This window comes from Pipistrellus hanaki (assembly GCF_964339955.1).
Source record: "Pipistrellus hanaki genome assembly, chromosome: 3".
NCBI lineage: Eukaryota > Metazoa > Chordata > Mammalia > Chiroptera > Vespertilionidae > Pipistrellus > Pipistrellus hanaki.
The window spans coordinates 22,812,510-22,833,135 of NC_140505.1; the positions used below are offsets into that span (position 1 = coordinate 22,812,510).

The window sequence follows — 20,626 nt, forward strand, 5'->3', positions numbered from 1 at the left end:
CACACACACACACACACACACACACGCCAGCTTGGTGCTGTGAATCATGACCCAAATTGCAGAGAACTCTGTAGAATACTCACATGATCATTTGTCAGGAAATAAATTGCCTTGCATGGGTAAGAACTATGCTATAACTTTATGACATAAAACTTCTCACAGAAAACCTCCAGAGTGGCCCTACTGGGTCTGGTTTCTGCCTCCCTATTCTAAACTCACATCCTGTCAATTCACCCCGAAGAATGGGGAACGGGGCCTGGTGGGCAACACCGGGTGGTCTGACAGTGTTAGCCCCAGGAAGACTTGAGACCTGCTGTGAGAACTGATGGATGGGCCATGACTCTAGTCCCTAATGGACACTGAAAATGACTGCTTTGTATTCTTTTTAACTTTACTCCAACCTGGCCCAGCTCTGAAGACTTTTCCAAGTGTTAGCTCCTGTCTTTTCTGGAGCCAGGGTGAAGTAGACAAGGGCTGATCTAAAGCTATGGACAATCACAACCTGGGGGTCAAATCTGGCCTGTTGGCTATGTTTGTAAATAAAGTTTTATTGGGACATGGCTGCTAGTTTGCATATTATCATCCATGGTTACTTTTCTGCTATAATGGTGGAATTGAGTCATTGAGACAGAGACCATGGCCTGCAAAGCCTGAAAATATTTACTACCTGGCCCTTAGAGAAAATTTTGCTGACCCCGGTCAAGATAATCATTAGGGCTATACAGAGCGCCTCATATGCAACGAGCATTGGGCAGTCACACTCCGACTCAGTTAGCAGGATTAGGATCCCAGGCTGGCCTGGCCTGGAACCCCGCCTACAAGACACTCCTTGTGGGAAGGAGGCACGCACCTTGGTTTTGGCTTGGATGGGTGCCCCGTGGTCCAGCAGGATCTCTGAGATTCGCACGTGCCCATTCCGAGCTGCACAGTGGAGAGGTGTCAATTCATCCTTTAAAAAACAGAGTCACAGAGAGAAAGCCCCAAAGGCACCCATCAGAGGCCGCTGGAGAGAAGGCTGCCCCAGCATCACTCCCACCGCAGGAGCGCGATGCCTCCTGAAGGACCAGCTTGGCTCCATTACTGTCATGTTATTGCCTCCTGCTGCCCCCTGTCTCCCACCGTGCGCTGCTCCGGGAGGCTGCAGGCCCACCACCAGCCCATCACCCAAACCCACCACCCGGGTTAGACTCTGGAAGGTAGACTCCTTCCCCTGGCCTTGCCACGGGGCCCGCTGGCACCCACCTTGGTCCTTGTTTCTATCAGGGCCCCGCGGTCCAGCAGGAGCCGCACCATGATCACGTTCCCCCTGCGGGAGGCGATGTGCAGTGGCGTGATGCCGTTCTGGAGGGAGAACAGGACCAGTCAAGGGTGTGCATCCTCCTGGGGAAAGCAGCTGCTCCCTCCCCTACCCCGCCCGCCCCGCAACGGCAGCAGAACAAACAGCCACATTAAGCCTACGGCGAGGACATGTCTTGCCAAAGAAAGATTCAAAACCTGTATTATTGTTGTTAACCACAGCACATTGGCCCAGCCCAGGTCTCCCAGAGTCAGCACATGGAGAAAGCAAACCAGTCCCACCCTTTAGAAGGGGCACAGGAAGACTGAGGGGCTGGTGAGTAGAAACCTATCAAAGAGGAGCCAAAGCCCCTCCTGAAATTGGGGGAATTCGTGCTGCCATAGGAGAGAGGTGGGGGCATCTAGACTCTAGGCCCCCCGAGCCCTAACCAGCCAGAGAGCTCACCTGTGGCGTGAAGTTGACACTGGCTCCCCGGTTGAGGAGTAACTGGGCCACGTTGAGGTTCTCATAGTGAGCTGCGATGTGGAGGGGGGTAAATCCTGTCTGGGGCACAACAGAGGGGGGACATCTTGTCACGTGCCATGTACTGTCATTTCTATCTCAGCATCAGCCCAGGGATTCCGACAACGCCGGCCGGGCCATAGGACCCCACACATCAAGCAGAGTTAGGCTGATGAGCACATTTGCTGGAGGGGTCCAGAGAGTCTGTGACAGGTTACATTCAAAATCCAGGTGAAATTTATTTGCAAAACTATGTGCACCCCTATATTCATTGCAGCATTATTCCTGGTGGCCAAGACATGGAAACAACCAAAGTGCCCTTCATAGATCACTGGATAAAGAAGATGTGCTACATTCTCTGCCATAAGAAAAGATGGGACATTTCCATTTGCGACATCATGAATGGACCTTGAGAATATCATGCTAAGCAAAAGGGAAAAAGTTAAGAACCATCTGATTTCACTCACATTTGGGGTATGAAACTCTAAGCAACAAGTAAACCAACAAAAATAAACAAAAACTCAGAGACACAGACAAGAGGATGGTGGTTACCAGAGGAACAGGGGACCCAATATGTGGGGAAGAAAGATGATTTGATTTTGGGTGGTGGGCACACAAAGCAATATATGGATATCATGTATCATAGAAATGTACACTTGAAACCTACATAATCTTCTTAACCATGTCACCCCAATAAATTTAAAAACACACACACACACACACAACTTACCACCATACAAAAACCTAAAAGATAAAAAGCGAGCCTGGCAGTGTGGCTCAGGGATTGAGTGCTGACTCATAAACCAGGAGGTCACGATTCAATTCCCTGTCAAGGCACGTGCCCAGGTTGCAGTTAGGAGGTGTGCAGGAGACAGCGGATCAATGATTCTCTCTCATGATTGGTGTTTCTATCCCTCTCACCCTTTCCCTTCATCTCTCTGAAATGAATAAAAACATATTTTTTTTAAAAAAAATAGGTATTGGCCCTGAGTGACCCACATTCTTTGTTCTGTGGTTCACACGAACAAACCATGGACTAGGATTGCCTCCAACTCTGTGGGCCCTTTCATCGGAGTGCTTACTTATGAGGAGATTTTAATTCATGAGTCAGAAGTGGGATTGGGTTCACGATCTCAGTTCTAGGGGTGTTTCAGCACCCTTACAGGGTATAATGGCACAGCTGGCTAGTCAAATGCAGATATCCGACCCCTTGGTGGGTCTATCGCCATCTTTCTGTTCCATAACTTCAGACCTTACCTACCCAGTCAGCACTTTTCCAGACCAAACCCATGGACCATGGGGTGAGGGACCTCTAAGAATAACCCAAATGCAAGTCAATTCCCACAGCAAGAGAAGAAATGAACTACCTAAACTTACACAGAGTGGGTCAGCAGTGACTCAAAACGTCAGACAGCACATCCAGATGGCTAGCTGTGCAGGCCCCCCCCCAACCCATCCGTCATTCTGCAGGATGACCCTCCATGGTCTCCTCTCCACATGTGGGGTCACTCCCTCCCTCCACCAGGGGGCAGCCAGGAAAACAATATTCTAGAACAGTGGTCAGCAAACTGTGGCTCTCGAGCAACATGGGGCTCTTCGGCCACTTGAGAGTGGCTCTTCCACAAAACACCACATGTGGGCGCGCACGTACAGTACGATTGAAACTTCGTGGCCCATGCGCAGAAGTTGGTTTTCAGCTTTCAAAAGAAATTTCAATCGTTTCACTGTTGATATTTGGCTCTGTTGACTAATGTGTTTGCCGACCACTTGTCTAGAACACCACCTGCTGGGATTCCAAAGTTTCCCTCTGGAGGGGACCCAGCCTGTCCACCTGGACACTTTCTGAATGGCCGAGAGCAACAGAGACCTTCCCTGCTCCACGCCAAGCACATTTCCCTCAGTGTCCACCAGGGGGTTAAAGTGGGGCTCCTAGCTGTCCTAGTGGGGACCTGAAGCCACCGTGGGGCTGGTGCTCCATGCTACCGCTAGCACCACCTCTGGTCAGGGTGAGCTGCCTCTGACACCCGCAGGTCTCCATGGTCCCGGCTCTAGGCTTCGCCTGGTGCTCCTCCGTCGGGCTGCCCTCACCTTGGAAAGCACGTCCGGGTTGGGGTCATTCTGCAGGAGCACCGCCGCCGTCCGGGTGTCGTCGTTGCGGGCCGCGATGTGCAGGGCAGGGAGGCGCACCTTCCCCTTCGTCCCGTAGTTGATGAGGTGTGCCACCACGTTCTCGTGGCCCTGCTGCAGAGCCACTGCGAGCGGGGTGAAGCCGTCCTGGCCAGAGGGGAGGAGGAAAGGTCGATTTGCTCTGACTGTGGCCGACCCGTGGCTGGCCTCAGGCAGGACCCAAGTGACCACACCTCAGGGCTCTTGCTCCTAATAGGCTCTCGGCCTCCAGTCCTCTGCTCCTCAAAGCCCTCCCACCATCCTCTAAACCCCACGTCAATGCCACCTCCTCATGGAAGACTTTCCCTACCCCACTCTCCTCTGCAACCTCACAGAACCTACAGTCCTTCTTAAGCACTGACTCACTTTGCCTCTATAATTGGTTCCCAGTCTGAGTGCTATGAGAAGCATTTGTTTCTTTTCCTACCTCTTCTCATCGCAACTCCTGGTGCCAGGACAGGGCCTTAAACATGGTGAACGAGTATTCACTTACTTATTTCACGAAAATTAACGAACACCTACCAAAAGCTAGAAACCATGTCAGGCACTTTGAATTTAGTTGTGAATTACTGTCACTCATTCCCTCAGTTGTACACAAGGACCCCATGAACTGGCGAAGCAGAACGATAACAGAGCCTTAGCGTCAGGTTCAACAGGTTCAACGCCATCATTTCATCAATGACAGAATTCAGGATCAGAGTGAATTAACTTGTCTGAGGGTGCATCGTGAATTCATGGCGAGAGACTTTCTCATTAAGGTCCAGAGCAGACTGTCAATCATACACAGCTGCCCCACCCCCCCACCCCTGTCCAGCCTTCAGTGTTGGTTATAGCGGAAGCGACATGTTAGACTCTGATGTCATTTCTCTGCTATGTGCCTGGGCATTCCCCAAGGCCCACGGCTCTGTCTCTTCCTGCCTTGCAGAGCCCACAGCAGCCAGGAGGAGTGCAGGCACCTGAAGGTCACAGGCGCTCAGTGACACCACATTGATCAGGACACAGGCTGCACCTGCAGCCAGGCCTCAGGAACACACGCCCCGCAATCATGTCGGACTCCTGGAGACTTCCGGCGTGAGGCCACTTCCCAAGGTACTTACTTCTGTGGCTACATTCTGATTAGCTCCATTCTCCAGTAGGAACTTCACCACTTCCAAGTGATTCTCTTGTGCTGCCATGTACAGGGGTGTGAAGCCTTTCTGTAAGCCAAGGGAAAAGTCATTGCACCCCACCCACCACAGTGAGAGATGCTAAAACCAGTGCCAAAGTCTCTGGTTTTGCACTGGTTTGGCAAGTTAAATTGAGGACAGGGCTCTCACTCCCTGTTTTCACCTAGCCCACAGGGCAATATCCCCTCCGTCTCTCCACGCCTAAAAACTCATTGCCCTTTGAAATGGCCCATTGGGATGATTATAAAGGGCCACAAGGTGGGGGCGACACTCCATGGAAGTCTGTGTCTGCCCTTCATCTCCATCAATCAGCCTCTCCCACACACTTTGCCTCTATTTTCACATGTCCTAGACCCCTACTCAGCTTCTCTCCCCAAATGGGTCACCACTAAATATACTATCTGGCTGGTTGACTGAACAGGGGCGAGGCCCACCATGACCAACCACATCATGCTTAGAATGCGTAGAAGTGTAAAAAAAAAATACTAAAGACGCCTTCTTCGTTGCTTGGAGACATATCACTAGCAAAATCTAAACTCGGCTGTGCAGCGTGTGCAGGCCAGTAGCCAATGTGCCCGCGGTGTAACAGACACACAGGGGAAGAGGGGAAGAGCGCCCTCTAGCGCAGGGACCGGGGAGAGCCACACCTGGGACTGGGCGTTGACATTGGCGCCGTAATTGACGAGCTCCCGGACCACCTCGTCCTGGCCAGCGAGGGCGGCGATGTGCAGAGCCGTGTTCCCTTTCTGAAACACACGGAGGGAGAAGAGGAGGTTCCCACCACGCCTTCACATGTGGCTGGGTTTTTTTTTGTTTGTTTGTTTTTTTAAAATATATTTTATTGATTTTTCACAGAGAGGAAGAGAGAGGGATAGAGAGTTAGAAACATCGATGAGAGAGAATCATCAATCAGCTGCCTCTTGCACACACACTACTGGGGATATGCCTGCAACCAAGGTACATGCCCTTGACCGGAATCGAACCTGGGACCTTTCAGTCCGCAGGCCGACGCTCTATCCACTGAGCCAGACCGGTTTCGGCAATATGTGAATGTTAAAGGTACAGGAACGAGGATACTGTGTGGGGGTGTGCAGTGGCTTTCTTGAAGGTCAAAGGGGGCAGGCAACACCCCTGACCCACCATCCATCCTGCGATAGCGCTGAAAGCACAAGAGGGACATTCCTCCTGTTCTCTGTGGAAAACTAACGCCAAACAATAAGAAAGCCAACTTCTTCTCAACACTGATGGGCTGCGGGCAGGTGCAGCATCTTGTCCCCGGCTCTCAGCCAGCCTTTGCAGGACCCACTCCGACGGTGTTTCAGGCTTGCGGCCTCCTCTGGACTTCTAGCGCCTCCGGGCCTGTGCCTGCAGGACAGGGGGCTCTGCGGAAAAGGAGGCCGGAAGATCCTATCGGCTCAGCGCCCCGGATGCTGTGGCCCACCAAGCGAAAGCTGGACCCACGTGGACAGAGGGAGTGAGAGAGGAAGAGAGGGAGTAAAGTATCAAACAGAATAAAAGGGGGAGAAATACCTAAAGGAGTTGGGGGATAGTAAAATGAACCATATCGTGGGAAAGAAGAAAAACATGAAATCCATGGGGAAGAATAAATAGAAAAAAACCTGACAAAGGAAAATACAAAAAAAAAAAGATTACTTGAAACGTTAATAAGTACATGTTATGAACAAGCGTTCACCAAATCAGAGAGAAGAGCTGGAACGAATTGACAGTAGAAGAAAGCGAGATACACAGTGGTTTTAATGTCAGCTTTTTAAAAGCTAAGAACCCCCAGACGAGTCTAAGAAACCAGTGGGGTTCTGAGGAGGCAAGAGGGCAGCACTGGTGACAAATAAAAGCTGAGGGAAGCCGAAACCAGTTGGGCTCAGTGGATAGAGCGTCGGCCTGCGGACTGAAAGGTCCCAGGTTCGATTCCTGTCGAGGGCATGTACCTTGGTTGCAGGCACATCCCCAGTAGAGGGTGGGTGGGCAAGAGGCAGCCGATCGATGATTCTCTCTCATCGGTAGTTCTATCTCTCTCTTTTCCTCCCTGTAAAAAACCAATAAAATATATATATATTTTTAAAAAGCTGAGGGAAGACCCTGGGAAGCAGCCTGTGCGCACACAGTGAGGCTCAAGAAGGCCCCTGGCCCTGGGTCAGGAGTCACAGGCGGGGGGTGGGGGGAGCTCTGTGTCTCCTGCCCCTCCCTCATATGAAGGAGCACACCCCTGAGGAGCAGGAAGGAGGGCTCAGCTACACTTGCCCCACCCGGGCCCACCGTCGCCACGCCCAGGGCGTCCGGGAGCCGGGGACGGGAGGTGGCCCGGGCGGCGTGGGTGGGTGAGGGGAGGGATAGCGCTGCTCCCGGCCGCCTCCAGCCCAGATGCCGAGCTCCGGCCTCGCAGCGGTGCAGGCGGCAGGATGCGGGGAGAATGCATTTGTCTTGTGTTTTTACAATTCCTAAGCCCGGTTTAGAAAACTGTATCGGTTTCAGCTTTTTATTCTTTTCTAAGCCTTTCCCGGGCTTGCGAGGCCCGTTACAATCCCCCCGATCTGCACGACTGTCTCAGCCCACGGTTTCAGTTTCACCTTTCTCCCCCGCTCCCTCCGGACGGCATTCGGAAACCACGCTGACTGATACCATTTCTATAAATAACAAAGACACGCCGCCGAGGGTTCGCTTGCAAAATAACAAATAAAGGGGGGAAATTCGGAAAGAGCAGAAGTGCTGAAGCACAGTGTTTCTGCAGCTCCTGGGGGGATGCCAGGGAAGGCAGGCAGCTCCGGCCCACGCAGATGGCACGCTGCTGGCAGCCAGGTGAGCGAGAGCGTGGGAGAGAGCACAGTTCCCCCCCCCCCCAGCAGGAGCAGGGCAGACACAGTGGGTGTTTGTCGCGGCCTTAGAGCAAAGTGCCCGCACACATTCAGGAAGAGCAGCTGTGTCTGTTTCACCTGTGAGATCTTCCCGCCTCCAGGAAGTGACATGAAAATTACAGAATTGTATCTCGAGAGATGATTCTACCTTCATAATATTTGGGTAGTTCACTTCCTAACCACAAATTATATCTGTTCTCCGCGTAGCGCTCTTCTGAGTCTCTGCTGGAGAGGCGGCAGAGCATTTGCTGCGTGGGACTGAAATGGAGGCCGATGTGAGGCCACACTGGGTCAATAGCAGGTGGAAGACAAGAGGCTGGAGGGGGAAGCCCGAGAGAAAAACCATGGGAAACGACAGAGGAAGGAAGGAAAGAGGAAGCAGTTACTCGAGTTAGTGAATCAGAGGCAAATTTTTTTTTTTTTTTGCTTAGTTTCGTGTTTCCATGCTGGCTGCATCCTGCTTACTGAACAGCGATGATGTATGGATAGAAGAAATAAAACCGAGTTTGCAACCTGTAGATGCATTTGTCTCATGACTTTGGTTTCTGGACGGAAGCCACCAGTGTTTATAATCGATGGCTACAGAGAAGAGCAGACGCTGGGAGAGGTGTGATTCAGCCCCGGCCCGGTGCGTCCCGGTAAGAGAGAAGGCTGTGTGTCAGGAGAGGAGACAGCCTGGGACTGACAGACGGACGAAGACTTGCTGAAGAGGGTAGGTGAGAGGTCTCTGGACCCTTCTGCAGCCCTCAGGGCCAGGCATTTCGTAGACTACGCTATCTCATTTCATTCTCACGCCAACCCTGCACCTGAGCATTATAGTCTCCATTTTACAATGAGGAAACGGAGGCTCTTCACAGACTAGGTTGCTCAAGGTCACAGAGTAGGTTGCTCGAGGTCACAGAGTCGGAAGTATCTCAGGATGCAGACCCAGGGCACCTGACTGTGGGGCTCACGGAGCTCTCAGTCCCCGTATTCAAGTCAAGGACCCTGAGGAAGCACGAAGCCACCAGAGCATGGGGTTTACTTTTAGATTGATAGTCTAAGATCCGGATAAAGTAAAGGCCTCCTGAATCTTTGCAGAAACAGGGGCCTGTGACTTCAGGGACTCACAGAACCAGGAAATGATTGGGAAGACAAGAAGGATGCAAGATCAGAAGGATGCAAACATGGGCTCCTGAAGGGCTGTTTTCCACGCCAAAGCTTCGGACAACACCTGAAGGACCCACACATTTGATTGTCCATGTAAAGCTTCCTCACCCCCCCAAGAGACGTACCTTGGTTGTGGTTTCTAGAATGATCTCTTTGTGCAGAAGTTCAACCACCATCTTCACGTGGCCTTCTTTCGAGGCCAGGTGCAAGCCGTTCAGCCCATTCTGTAAAGAGCAGAGAGGCAGGGAGGGTTGGTTAGTGGGACTGTGCATCCTGCGTGTCCTGCTTCCTTTCGAAGAGCAGAAGGGGAGAGCTGGAGGGGCCCTGAGTGGTATCAGCTTAGGCCACGCAGGGCCGGGTCAGCCTCTGCGAGCAGCTCTTCTGTAAGAGCATCAGAAAACAGGAGAGCAGGGAAAGAGGGGATAACAACAAGACCACCACCCCCTCGATATGAATTGAGTGTGGGAAACTCTCACAAAGCCAATGGATGACCTTGAAATTCAGCTCTTGCCCAGGCTTTAGGCATCCACTTAATCGAAACGGTATAACCTCAACCCCCTCATTCATTCATTGTCACGGCAGCAACCAGAAAAAGGAAAGAGGCAATACCAGTGCACCCTAAACATGAGTAGAGCTAGATGCCCATTTAATAAAAAATACATTTTGAAAGAAGATCATATGAAAACTAAATGCCACCAACCACCTACCTCAAAAAAAGAGTTAGTATGAAAATCGCTTCTTTGCCACCTTGCCATTCAAACGTGACCAAAGCTGGCAGTTACATTGTAGGGAAAAGGAAGGAAAAAAAGGGAGCAACCATTTTCCATGTCCAATCACCAGGCCACCAGGAGCTCTCCGGAGCCAAGGAAAGTTTCAGCTCTCCCTGGGGAAGCTGCTTCTGCGCCCGGAGAAAGCAGCCTGGCCCACCTGCTCCTATCCCTCTCCTGCTTCCCCGTCTTCAGAGACCTGCCCTTCGATGCTTCCAAACTTCCTGGAAAAAGCTGAATTCAAAGAGCGCTGCTTAGAGCCACAAATTATCCTGACAACATGACGGAACTAATTCCAATGCACTAAATTTCATTTCCAACGGATGAGTAGATCTTGGCTCCACGGAGAAAATGGTTTTAGTCACGAAGCAATCTCCATCCTGACATTTGTGTCTTGCCCCTCTCCTGCTCCTTCCCCATCAACAGTTCTCACCTCTTCTCCTACCCCTCCTTCCTGCTCCTGTTTTGGTCAACTATGTTCTAGCATAGGGGTGTCGAACTCAATCAGAGAAGGGGCCAAAATCTAAAATCCAGCCTAAATCGCAGGCCGAATGGTTTACTGAACAGTCATAAACTGACAATGTCATAAACTGACAGCGGAGTGCAGTGATGACAGCGCGGTGCGGGCCACATTGCAAGGCCTGGCGGGCTGGATTTGGCCCGCGGGCCTTGTGTTTGACACATGTGGAATCCAGCATGTTCCTTTCCCAGAAGACAGAGCCTGGCCACCCTGGTGTAACTTGAGGGGTCCCTTACTCATCTATCTTCAAATATCTCCACAGCCCCATCACGGGTTCCTGAAACTACTATTCTCCCTTTGTGTCAGGGCGTCGTTTCCAGGAGATTCCAGTTAAAACCAAATATTCTAGCCATAACCAGTTTGGCTCAGTGGATAGAGCGTCGGTCTGCGAAGGGTCCCAGGTTTGATTCCGGTCAAGGGCATGTACCTTGGTTGCGGGCACATCCCCAGTAGAGGGTGTGCAGGAGGCAGCTGATAGATGTTTCTCTCTCATAGATGTTTCTAACTCTTTCCCTCTCTCTTCCTCTCTGTAAAAAATCAATAAAAATATATTTAAAAAACAAACAAACAAACAAACAAAAACCAAATATTCTACCTGGGGATGGTAGTGCACTGGCCCTTCACAAATTAGTCCCATTGCTTTGCTCAAACCAGCGGAGGAAAGGAATGAGGAATGGCTGAAGCAGAGACCAGCACAGGTGCCCCGTGATGGGAGAATGGAAGGTGTTTGCAGATCTCTTTGCCTCGGATCCTCAGAAAGTGTAGCCAGAACAGGTGCCCTGGATGCCAACGAGAAGAGTGGGCTCCGAAGGGAACTTCACCTACTTCCTATTCAGATCAGACTCCACCCGCAGTGGCCAAATCTTTTTGCACATCAGCAGGGCCAGCCGCACCAAGGCGTGTGGGGGTGAGGGGCAAGAGGTGGGGGTGGGTGACGGAAGGACGCCTTCACCTAATAGCTCCCCCTGCAAATGGGATTTCCTCCTCTTGGAGATTCCAAACACCATTAAACACGGGGTCCAAATCGGTGTGAATTATTCACACCCCAGTGAGAATACGCTTATCAGATGAAGTCTAGGTCAAAGCCAGTTTTGATATCAGAAAGGGAGAAAGTGATTGAAGGCAAGACAGCAATCTGTTAGGACAGGAATCTGGGGAAGCGGGGAGACCATTGGGCTGAAGGAAGCCAGTTCCCCTCAAAGCAATTCGCAAAACACTAATTCACTGAAAAGCAATTTGTCAAGTGACTCTGCTCTGGACGCCACTTCTCCAGCTCTGTGTCCTTAACTAGCCCGCCGCCACTGCCACCACCACCAGCACCCCTCCCCCCCTCCCCCTCTACCCTCCCCCCCCCCCCCCCCGCTCCACTCCCCCCACCCCCACCCCTCACGCAGGTCTGCACTGGAGTTTCTCCCTTCCCGCGTACTGGGATCTGCAAAGCGCCTTATCTAGCCGGTTCTGGCGCTGAGCACAGCATTCTGTGATTACGTGGGACCTGGGGTGGCGTTTTTTTAGCTGCAGGAGCCTGGGCAGCTGCTGCAGGCGCTTATCGCAAGGGACTCAGCTGTGGCAGCAGCCAGTGTGGCGGGTGGGTGCTGACGGCGGGGTTGGGGTGGGGTGAGTGGGGTGGGTGGGAGAATTCTCATGCTCACTTGCACAGCACAATTATTTTCCATGAGCATTCTTGGTCGTGAATGCCTCAAAGGAGGCAGACTGGCAAATCTAGAAGGAAAGCACCTCCGGCTTACTGCTACTGCTCCGGGAGGCTGGCCCTGGCGTCTGGAGCCAGTGTCAGGATCTCACTCAGAGGGGATTCTAGACAGACTGTCTATGCAGAGCATGGAAAGGGATATTAGAGGCCCTGGATGCTGGGAAATCAAAGACCAGAGAAGTCAAATGATGAGCTAAGGTCACACAGCCTTTCTAGGGCACAGCCACACATAGAACCACGCTGGATTTCCCAGGAAAAAAAGAGGGTTGGGAGTACCCTCCAGGTTGGGGTCCCCCCCAGGAACAGGCATGTTTCTTTTTATCAGATGATGAAAGCATGTTTCCCCCTTTTTATTACCAGGCAGCTGCATCTCTCATAGTTTCACTCAGCTCCCATCCGGTCCTGGCTCAATGTTCTTTCTTCTTTATGGTTTTAAATTTTTTCTCACTTTATTTTCATGTGTTTGTTTTCAACAGAGTCACCCTCCATTACTTTCAAGTCTGACGGTGGTGATCTGAATTCAACGCCCTCATCACCTGGGCCCAGCTACGACAGGTGTGTCAGGCCCAGGGATTCGGTGCGGACAGTCACACAGGAGCATCGTTCCGACAAACATCTGTCTCAACTACAGTGTAGTCACAGCAGTCACCTCATGCTGAGCACTTCCTCAGTCTGATTCATGAAGCAAATGTTTGCTGAGAATCTGCTCTGTGCCTGGCACCAGGCTGGAGATGAATAAAACACGAATTCTTTGCTTTAAAGAACTCACTTTGGCGGAGGAAACAGATGCATTAAAAAAATAAATGCAAAGCCACGTGAACATGCCCCAGACGGCCTGCGTAAGCCTGGAAGTCGCACGGAGGAGAAAGAAGCTGCCTGTCAAGGAGCTGGGGAAAGCTTCGCGGAGGCTATAGGAGGCCGCGTCTACACAGCCAGGGCTGCAAGGTCATTAACAGTGGCAACACGCAAAGCCGTGCCCGAGTTTAGATTCTAAACCCAACGGGTAAAATTTTAGAAACCATGCTCCTGGCCTCGTCAAGTGCCTTCCTCTTTCGTCCAGGAAGCATCTGAATTCAAGGGATGCTCAGCTCCCAACCTACTGTAGCGAGTTTTCTCCAGCAACGGGCCTCAGTGGGAAGCTGGCTGGCCACCATCCAGTGGCCGATACCACAGAATGCCTGAAAGCTAACACACTGCACACGTATACAGAGGAGCTGGTACAATTATCTTATTAGATGCATAGCTGGTCTACACAGGAGATCACCTACGGTACCAAAGGAGTGTTTCATGGATAAATACTGTATTTAATGCTCATTTTTAAAGTCTATTTTTTTATTGCTAAAATAAGAAGGGGGACAGGAGAACAAGATCTGTGAGCTATTTGCTCTTAGCTGTAACTATAAAAAGAAGGTGAACTATAATGTGCCACCCCTTCAAAGCCAGGATCCAGGTGTCTTGTTTTAGTTAAATTAAGTTGTTTTTTGTTAAAAGGCAGGCTTGCTGAGTCTTGCTTTGTATCTTTTCATTTATGCTATATACCAGTAACCTTCTCAGCCATTCCTCTTGACACCAGATGGCAGACAGACTGCTGGAAGGAGCTAGGGGCGGGGAGGGAGGCGGTGTGGAGAGTGAACCACACATATCTTCCCCAAATAATTGGAAGATAAGCAAGAAGGAGGTAGAGGAATATGCGAGTAAATAATTCAGCTAAATTGGAAGCAGGGGAGCAAAGTGAAAATTACTTGTGGCCATTTTTTAACCACATGCCTTTCTCAGGAAAACACCAGCTTGTCAGATTCCTCTTCCTAAAGACGCCTCCTTCTGGGTCTCCAATTACAGCTATTAGCCTAGCTGATAGTGTCCCACAGTTCTTGGCTGCTCTGTTCTACTTTTCTTTCCCCACTATTTTTGTATATTTTGTTTCAATTTTGATCATTTCTGTTGACTTATTTTCAAATTCTTTGATTCCTTCCTTAGCTATGAGCTTTTGAAGAAATTCCTCATCACCAAGGAAGTGGTTTTATTTTAGTTCTAGCAACTTGTTTGACTCTTTCTTATAGTATTTTATTTCTCTTCTGAAATTCCCCATCTGTTCATGAATGTTGTCCACTTTCCCCATTATACCCTTTAACATATTAATCACAGTTAAAGTCCATCTCATAGTTCCAATATCTAGAACGTCTCTGAGCCTGGTTCTATGGATTGTTTTGTCTCTTGATAATACTTTTTTTTTTTTCTTATGTGTGTGTTGTAATTTTTAATTGCATGCCAAACATTATGTGTAGAAAGAGCAACCAGACACTGAAGTAAATAGCATTCACGCATAGAAATGCCTCTTCTTTTGTGAAGTTTTAGTATAGCAGGGTGGGAGGTTAGGGGTGAGGGAGCTGAATCAATCTAATCAAAAGTTGACCTAGGTCTGGGTTTTGTTATTACCTTTCGTATACCACAGTCTTCAAATTCCTCTAGAATTCCTGTCTAGAGGTAGGCTGCTGTTACCTTGAGCTTAGAGGAGGAGCTGGGTGACAGGGTTTTTCTTTGTTCTCAGTCTCCCCTCAGCTTCCAGCTATCCCTGCATGCCTGTGCCTCAAAACGGGGTCTTTCTCATGTTCTCGCCCCTCTCCCCGCAGGGGCATGCTCTTCCTTGTTACAAGGTGCTGAGCATGTGAGGAAAAGTACAGAAGTTCCTTTTAGTCCTGGCCCAGCTTCAGGCAGGCAGGCTGTGTGCCTGGAATTTCGGTTATTTTTGTTTGTTTTAGCATTCCTTCCCCTTATTTTTACACTTGGTCTTGGGTGGGAGTTTATTGCTCTCCCTCCAGCAATAACAGAGGAGCAAGGTCTCCTTGTTGGTGTAGATCCTGGTTCGGGATCCTGGTTCAGGATTGTTTCCTGTCCTTGCCCAGGAGTAGAGGCAAAACCCTGGGGCAGCCCTGGATCTCTGCCTGTGACCTGGGGCAGGACTGATTCCTCCCTTCTCCAGGGCAGAGGAGTTTGTTTCTACTCCATCCCATGGAGAACGAATTTTTGCCTGTGGTCTGAAGGTGAGAGGGTGTGCTTTTGCTTCACATGAAGGAAGAGTCTAGAGAAGCGGGCAAAGCTTTGTCTGTTACACACACACACACACACACACACACACACACACACATGTGCGTACCTCTGCCTCTAGCCTCCAAGTGAACATGGGAGGCTCTCTCTGGTATCCTGATTTATCCCTATATTTCTCATGAGCACCTCAGGGAGGCCTGTGGAGAAAATCTTGTCATAGACACACTGGACCACACTGGCTTCTAAGAATCTGTTTTGATTTTAGCTTGTGTGGTCACCACCTCTTCCTTCTATTCTCTGCCAAAGGTGAAACTGTGGCCCTCTTTTTGGAGGGACCTTTTGTCCCTCCTTGGAATCCAGTTAACTTGGTGGCCCTACTACTTCAGCCCTCTGATAGGATCGGGAAAAATTATAATGTTGTACAACATCCAGCCTTTTCTCATCCGTAGGGTGGGGGCAATGTTCTTGGGAGCTTTTTACCTCCTTACACTGAGCCTCTGAGGCTCACTAGCCCCACATGATCTCATCCACATGGTTCTAATGCAGCGGACAATCCTTTAAGGTTCTTTTTCCCTTTTTTTGGCTAAATCTTCATGCCAAGCACACACACCTGGAATTCTTCATCTGCCTTTGCTCTTTCTCAGGTAAAATGTCAATGTAGCGGATTTGCCTAAGAAGCAATCTGTCTGGTAAGAGACGGAGGAGATCTCAGCCAGGCGGTGTTTGTTTTAACATTTTTCAAAAGAGGAAAAAAGTCATATTCAGCCTGAATGATTTAATTTGGAGCATTTTCTTGCACCAACTGTGAGAAATTCCATTGGCAAAATACACAATTCCAGACATTTGTTCTCAGCAAATCATTCTTCTGTTTAGCATCTGATTGCCCCAATTACACTAATTGATTTCTAAATGTACAAATACAGTAGACATGTCATAGGAAATTTAACTCTTATCCTGTCCACAGCATAAGAGGGATTCAAATAGAAAGGATGTGGTACCCTAAGATCCTATATGTCTTTGAAAATTGCAAGAACATTTCAAAAGCTGGTGCTTACATTCTTGGGCAGACAAACAACCCTTGCATTGCCATTCTCACAGGAATTTATTTTACCTGCAAACACAGACTCCATGGACTGGCAACCTCAAGCTCTGTCCTGAGGACCTCAAGGCTCACCTGTCCCCTCCCACCCAGCATCCCTGACACTCATTATTTCAGTCCACTACCCAACAAACAAGAGATGACGAGAAAGGAAAGAGGGAGTAACCATCCCTACGGGTTGACTAGATGAGGAATTAAGCAGCTAGCAAAAACACTACTACACCAACGTAAATTTTGATTTCTTTCCCCAAATTGCCTGCACTAAATTTTCAGCCACAACAGAAATGAAATCAAAAGTGAATGAGAGTTTTCCACCTTTTCCTCTCTTCTTTTCCTCCCCTCCCTCCCACTCCCAGCTCAGGGATGTGGGCGTCTGAGGAAGCAGAGCTGTGAACCAGCAGGTTCCCTGCAGAGGCTGGGGCAGAAATATGTCTGGTGTGTGAGAAAGAGGAGGGCTACACTGGTGTGGCTTGGATATTGTAAATAAATACGTAGAGGATGATGCTAATTAGTAGGAATTGGTTTTCTCACTGTTCGTAGGGACGCACAAACCTGGAAAGAGGAAAGGCTAGAAAGAAACCTGAGGTGTCAGATTTGAATGGGAAGTATTGGCATACTGCCATGGATGTTTAAAATGCATGTGCCTAGATAGATGTAGAAATAGGTACAGATGTGTGCATACTCACAGGCACATGCAGCAACCGGCAGCAATGGGCACACCCAGTGACCAGATTTTGGTGTCTAAATATCATCCTCCACTGAAAGGAACCTTGGGAAAATGGCTGATCCAGGGTTGGGGCAGGGAAAGTACAAAACGGCCCTGGGACAACTTGTGCCAAAAAGTAAGAACATGCTCCAAGAATGCTGAAGACACATCGGCGAACAAAGAAGCCAGATGACTAAAAGGGCTCCTATTGGCTTAATTAAGCTTCGAACATCAAAATGAAAAATATGAGATTACTACCCATCAAATAAAGTAAAAACCCATGAGTCTGTACAGGTAGAAAAAAATAAAGGGGGGCGGGGGGAGAGCACAACAAATCAATGAGAGAGGAGAAAAAGCTTATCCTTTAGTAGAATGCCAGCTAATAAATGTGGACTAAAAGACAGACATGGAGAATCACTCTTTGGAATCTCATAGTGGTTGTTAATATGGGTAGAAGACAAATGAATGCCGATGCTAGTGGCTGGAAATTTGATGAGGAAGAGGGTATTGGCATTACATCAGAATATCCCCCTCCACACACACACCCACACAGCCCCCCAACAAAATACTGATAAACTACAAAGGGGGGAAAAAATTCAATAATTATGTAGTAGAAAAACCTGGTAGACACCAACTTCACTAGGTGGTCAGGGTTAATATCAGGAGGGGTAGAAAGGGAGCATAATTTTGGGGGTATTCCTACCAGAAATGCACTGCCTTAGTTGGGTCATAGGAAACATCAGCAGACACAATGGAGGTTCAAGTTATGGAATGGAAGACTGTCATAAACATGAGAGACAGGCAAGGGCTGGGGAAATGAATGAGACATGACAACTGAGCACAGTGTGTTCTAGATAGACGCCTGCAAAAGAGGGGATTAGAGATGTAGATGGAGACGGAGATAGAGATAGAGATGGAGAAAATAGAGATAGAGATAGAGATAGAGATAGAGATAGAGATAGAGATAGAGATAGAGATAGAGATAGAAGGAGAGTTTAAGGGGGAAGAATGAAGGAAAAAGGATGGAGCGAGGGAGAAAGGGAGGGAGAGGGACAACAATCTCTCTTGTTGGGATGGCCAGCAAACATTAATGGAGTCTTGGATGGTTGTGTTAATCAATGTTGATTTCCTGATCGGAAGGCTAGTAGGATTGTTATGTGGGAAAGTGTCCTTACTTTTGGGTGGTGCACACTGAAATGTTTAGGGTGATGGGGAATTATATCGTATATAGCTAGCTAGTAGATAGATGATAGAACAAATGCAGTAAAATGGTAACAGAATCTGGGTGAAAGAGATGTGGGAGTTCTTTGTACTGTTCTTGCAACATTTTTATATGTTTGAAACTAATTAAATTTTAAAGAAGAAAGTAGGAGAGAGTAGTGGTGGAAGAGGCAGAGGCAGGGTGTAACTCTGGGCTCTGACCAGGGCCGTAGAGGATGGGTGGCCCTCAGGGTTCTGCTGGTCTCAGGACTCGGAGCCAAAGTGAGGCGCTGAGCAGACATGCCTCCTGTCTAATGGAGAGGTGCAAGGCTTGCCGGAGTTCAGAGGTTATTCCAGGATGAAAACAGGAGAGCAGGAGAGCAGCCTACAGCCCCACGTGGGAACCAGCTGATGGGGAAACCTGTCTCAGAGGGCAGGTGTCGGGTTCTGCAGGGCCATCCCACCTGCAGCCTCTTCCTCACCCAGACACCGCTGGCTCCACAGCCACTGCTTGGTGGGCTAGGTCTGCTAAACATGTATGATTCTGGGAGCTAACGGACCAGAAGCCAGATGGACTGGAGCAACTGCCATAACCCTGGAGGAAAAGCATAACTTACCTCCTTTGCCAACCTGCCTCTTATCCAGGGGTGGGGAAAACAGAATAAGAAAAGAAACAGAGAAGAAAGGACGAACTCGGAAGGAAGAGTTGATGCAGATGGAAAGGAACAAGACCGGATCCAAGCACTTCCCCTCCTTCGTTTTATTGCGATCTAAGTTTAGACCCATCCAGGTAGCTCTTAAGACTCATAGTTTACTAGATATTTTTATGAGGAGGAAAGACACTCTAACCCTTTTCGTTGTCTATTTTTTTAAAAAAAAGAAAGGAGCCCACGCTATTCCAGAGCTGTGCAAGGAGATGAATCAACCCCGGATCACCTTCTCTCCACTCTCAGTTAGGAAACCTGCACAGCCTCCACGCTCTGCGAAGTGCCAGGGCTCAGTGCAGATCAGCTGCAGGGCTTGGGGCCCTTGGGGAGACTGGAGGAGGAAGTGTGAGCTCAAGTTAATGAGAGAACGGGACTTTGAAATTCAGCTCAGCAGCTAAGAATATCTCCTATGGACTAGAAACCGTTTCTATGTCCGAGATCTCGGCATTCCTCTAAAAGGAGAAAAGAAGCCAGGCCTGCAGAAGCAGGGCAGTGGGGTTTGGGGAAAAGCACATCAGATAAGGAATCAAGGCCTTTTAACTGTCCTCCTGACCAGTCCTCTTCCCTTCATCTCCCAAACATCTTCAAAGTATTAGAACTGCTCTATCTCCTAGCTTCCTCTTCATTCCACAATTCCAGAATAAAACAACGTCACTGCTCCCAGGAACCAATTAAGATAGGCTTGTAGAGATGCACAGAAAAGGGTCTGACAAGATTCACACCCCACTGCTCACAGAGATTTGGGGTGCAGGGGAAGACTTCAGACTTACAGAAGACTGATATTTCTGCACAGTGTGAATTTTTAAATAACCATCATTGATTAATTTTCTTGTTAAATTAAAAAAGTCACAAAACAATTAAGATCAAGGACATGATTGTAAAAAAATGACCAAAAAATACTGTATCAAGGAATTCACAATCAAATGTCAATAATCGCAGGCAGACGTACATGCATGGTCCATTCCGATCAGAAAGTGTGGGAACTGGGTTTCACATTTCCTCTAATAACGAGCGAGGCAAACCTTCCTCCAAGGCCCAGGTCAAATGCCATTTTTCTCTGGGACATTTCCTGTCCCTCGCTCTTTGGCACATCATACCCTATTTCCAGCCCCCCAAAAGCGAACTGTTGTCTCGACCATGTTCCCATGACACTCGACAACAACTCTAGCAAGGTCCCTTATCGAGTAGAATTGCATCTATCTGCCCTTGTGTCTGCGTCTTTCAATGGATAGGCTTTTTGAGGTTCTATTATCTCGCCTTTGTATCTTAGGTCATAGCATGGGGCCTGGCACACATGTATCTTAGGTCATAGCATGGGGGCTGGCACAACATGTATCTTAGGTCATAGTATGGGGGCTGGCATACATGTATCTTAGGTCGTAGCATGGGGGCTGGCACACAGTACATGGTCCCTAAGAGTCTGCGGAACTGAATGCACATTTGTACAGCCTGACACACACACAGCACGATCTTCTTTCTTAGTCTCCCAGGAAGAGGTATATCACATCAGGTCTCCACACTGTAAACTGACAGCAATCAAGCCATAAAAAGGAGTGGGGGGAGGAGCACTTTCCTTGCAACATGTTCCAGATCATTCTTGAGGCTGCTCTTCACACTTTTCCTCATCCCTAGGATCCCAGAGATGTCCCCTCTGTCATTACAACTGGACGTCTTCGTGTAACTGGTCATTTAACTCTTCCTTCACCATGAAGAAGGGGAAAG

At 49.1% G+C, this 20,626-nt stretch overlaps 1 protein-coding gene across 8 annotated transcripts in view; it reads right to left on the reverse strand.

Moving 5' to 3' along the window:
* The window catches only part of ANK1 (ankyrin 1), a 211,195-nt gene that overhangs the window by 65,812 nt on the left and 124,757 nt on the right, over window positions 1-20,626 (reverse strand). For all 8 annotated transcript variants that reach the window (XM_084879775.1, XM_084879771.1, XM_084879777.1 and 5 more), the window contains exons 3-9: window positions 9,275-9,373; window positions 5,778-5,876; window positions 5,062-5,160; window positions 3,887-4,072; window positions 1,742-1,840; window positions 1,243-1,341; window positions 851-949 (exon numbers count right to left, since the gene is read on the reverse strand). In XM_084879775.1, coding sequence (XP_084735901.1) covers window positions 851-949; window positions 1,243-1,341; window positions 1,742-1,840; window positions 3,887-4,072; window positions 5,062-5,160; window positions 5,778-5,876; window positions 9,275-9,373 — 780 coding nt within the window. The remainder of the gene's footprint in view (window positions 1-850; window positions 950-1,242; window positions 1,342-1,741; window positions 1,841-3,886; window positions 4,073-5,061; window positions 5,161-5,777; window positions 5,877-9,274; window positions 9,374-20,626) is intronic.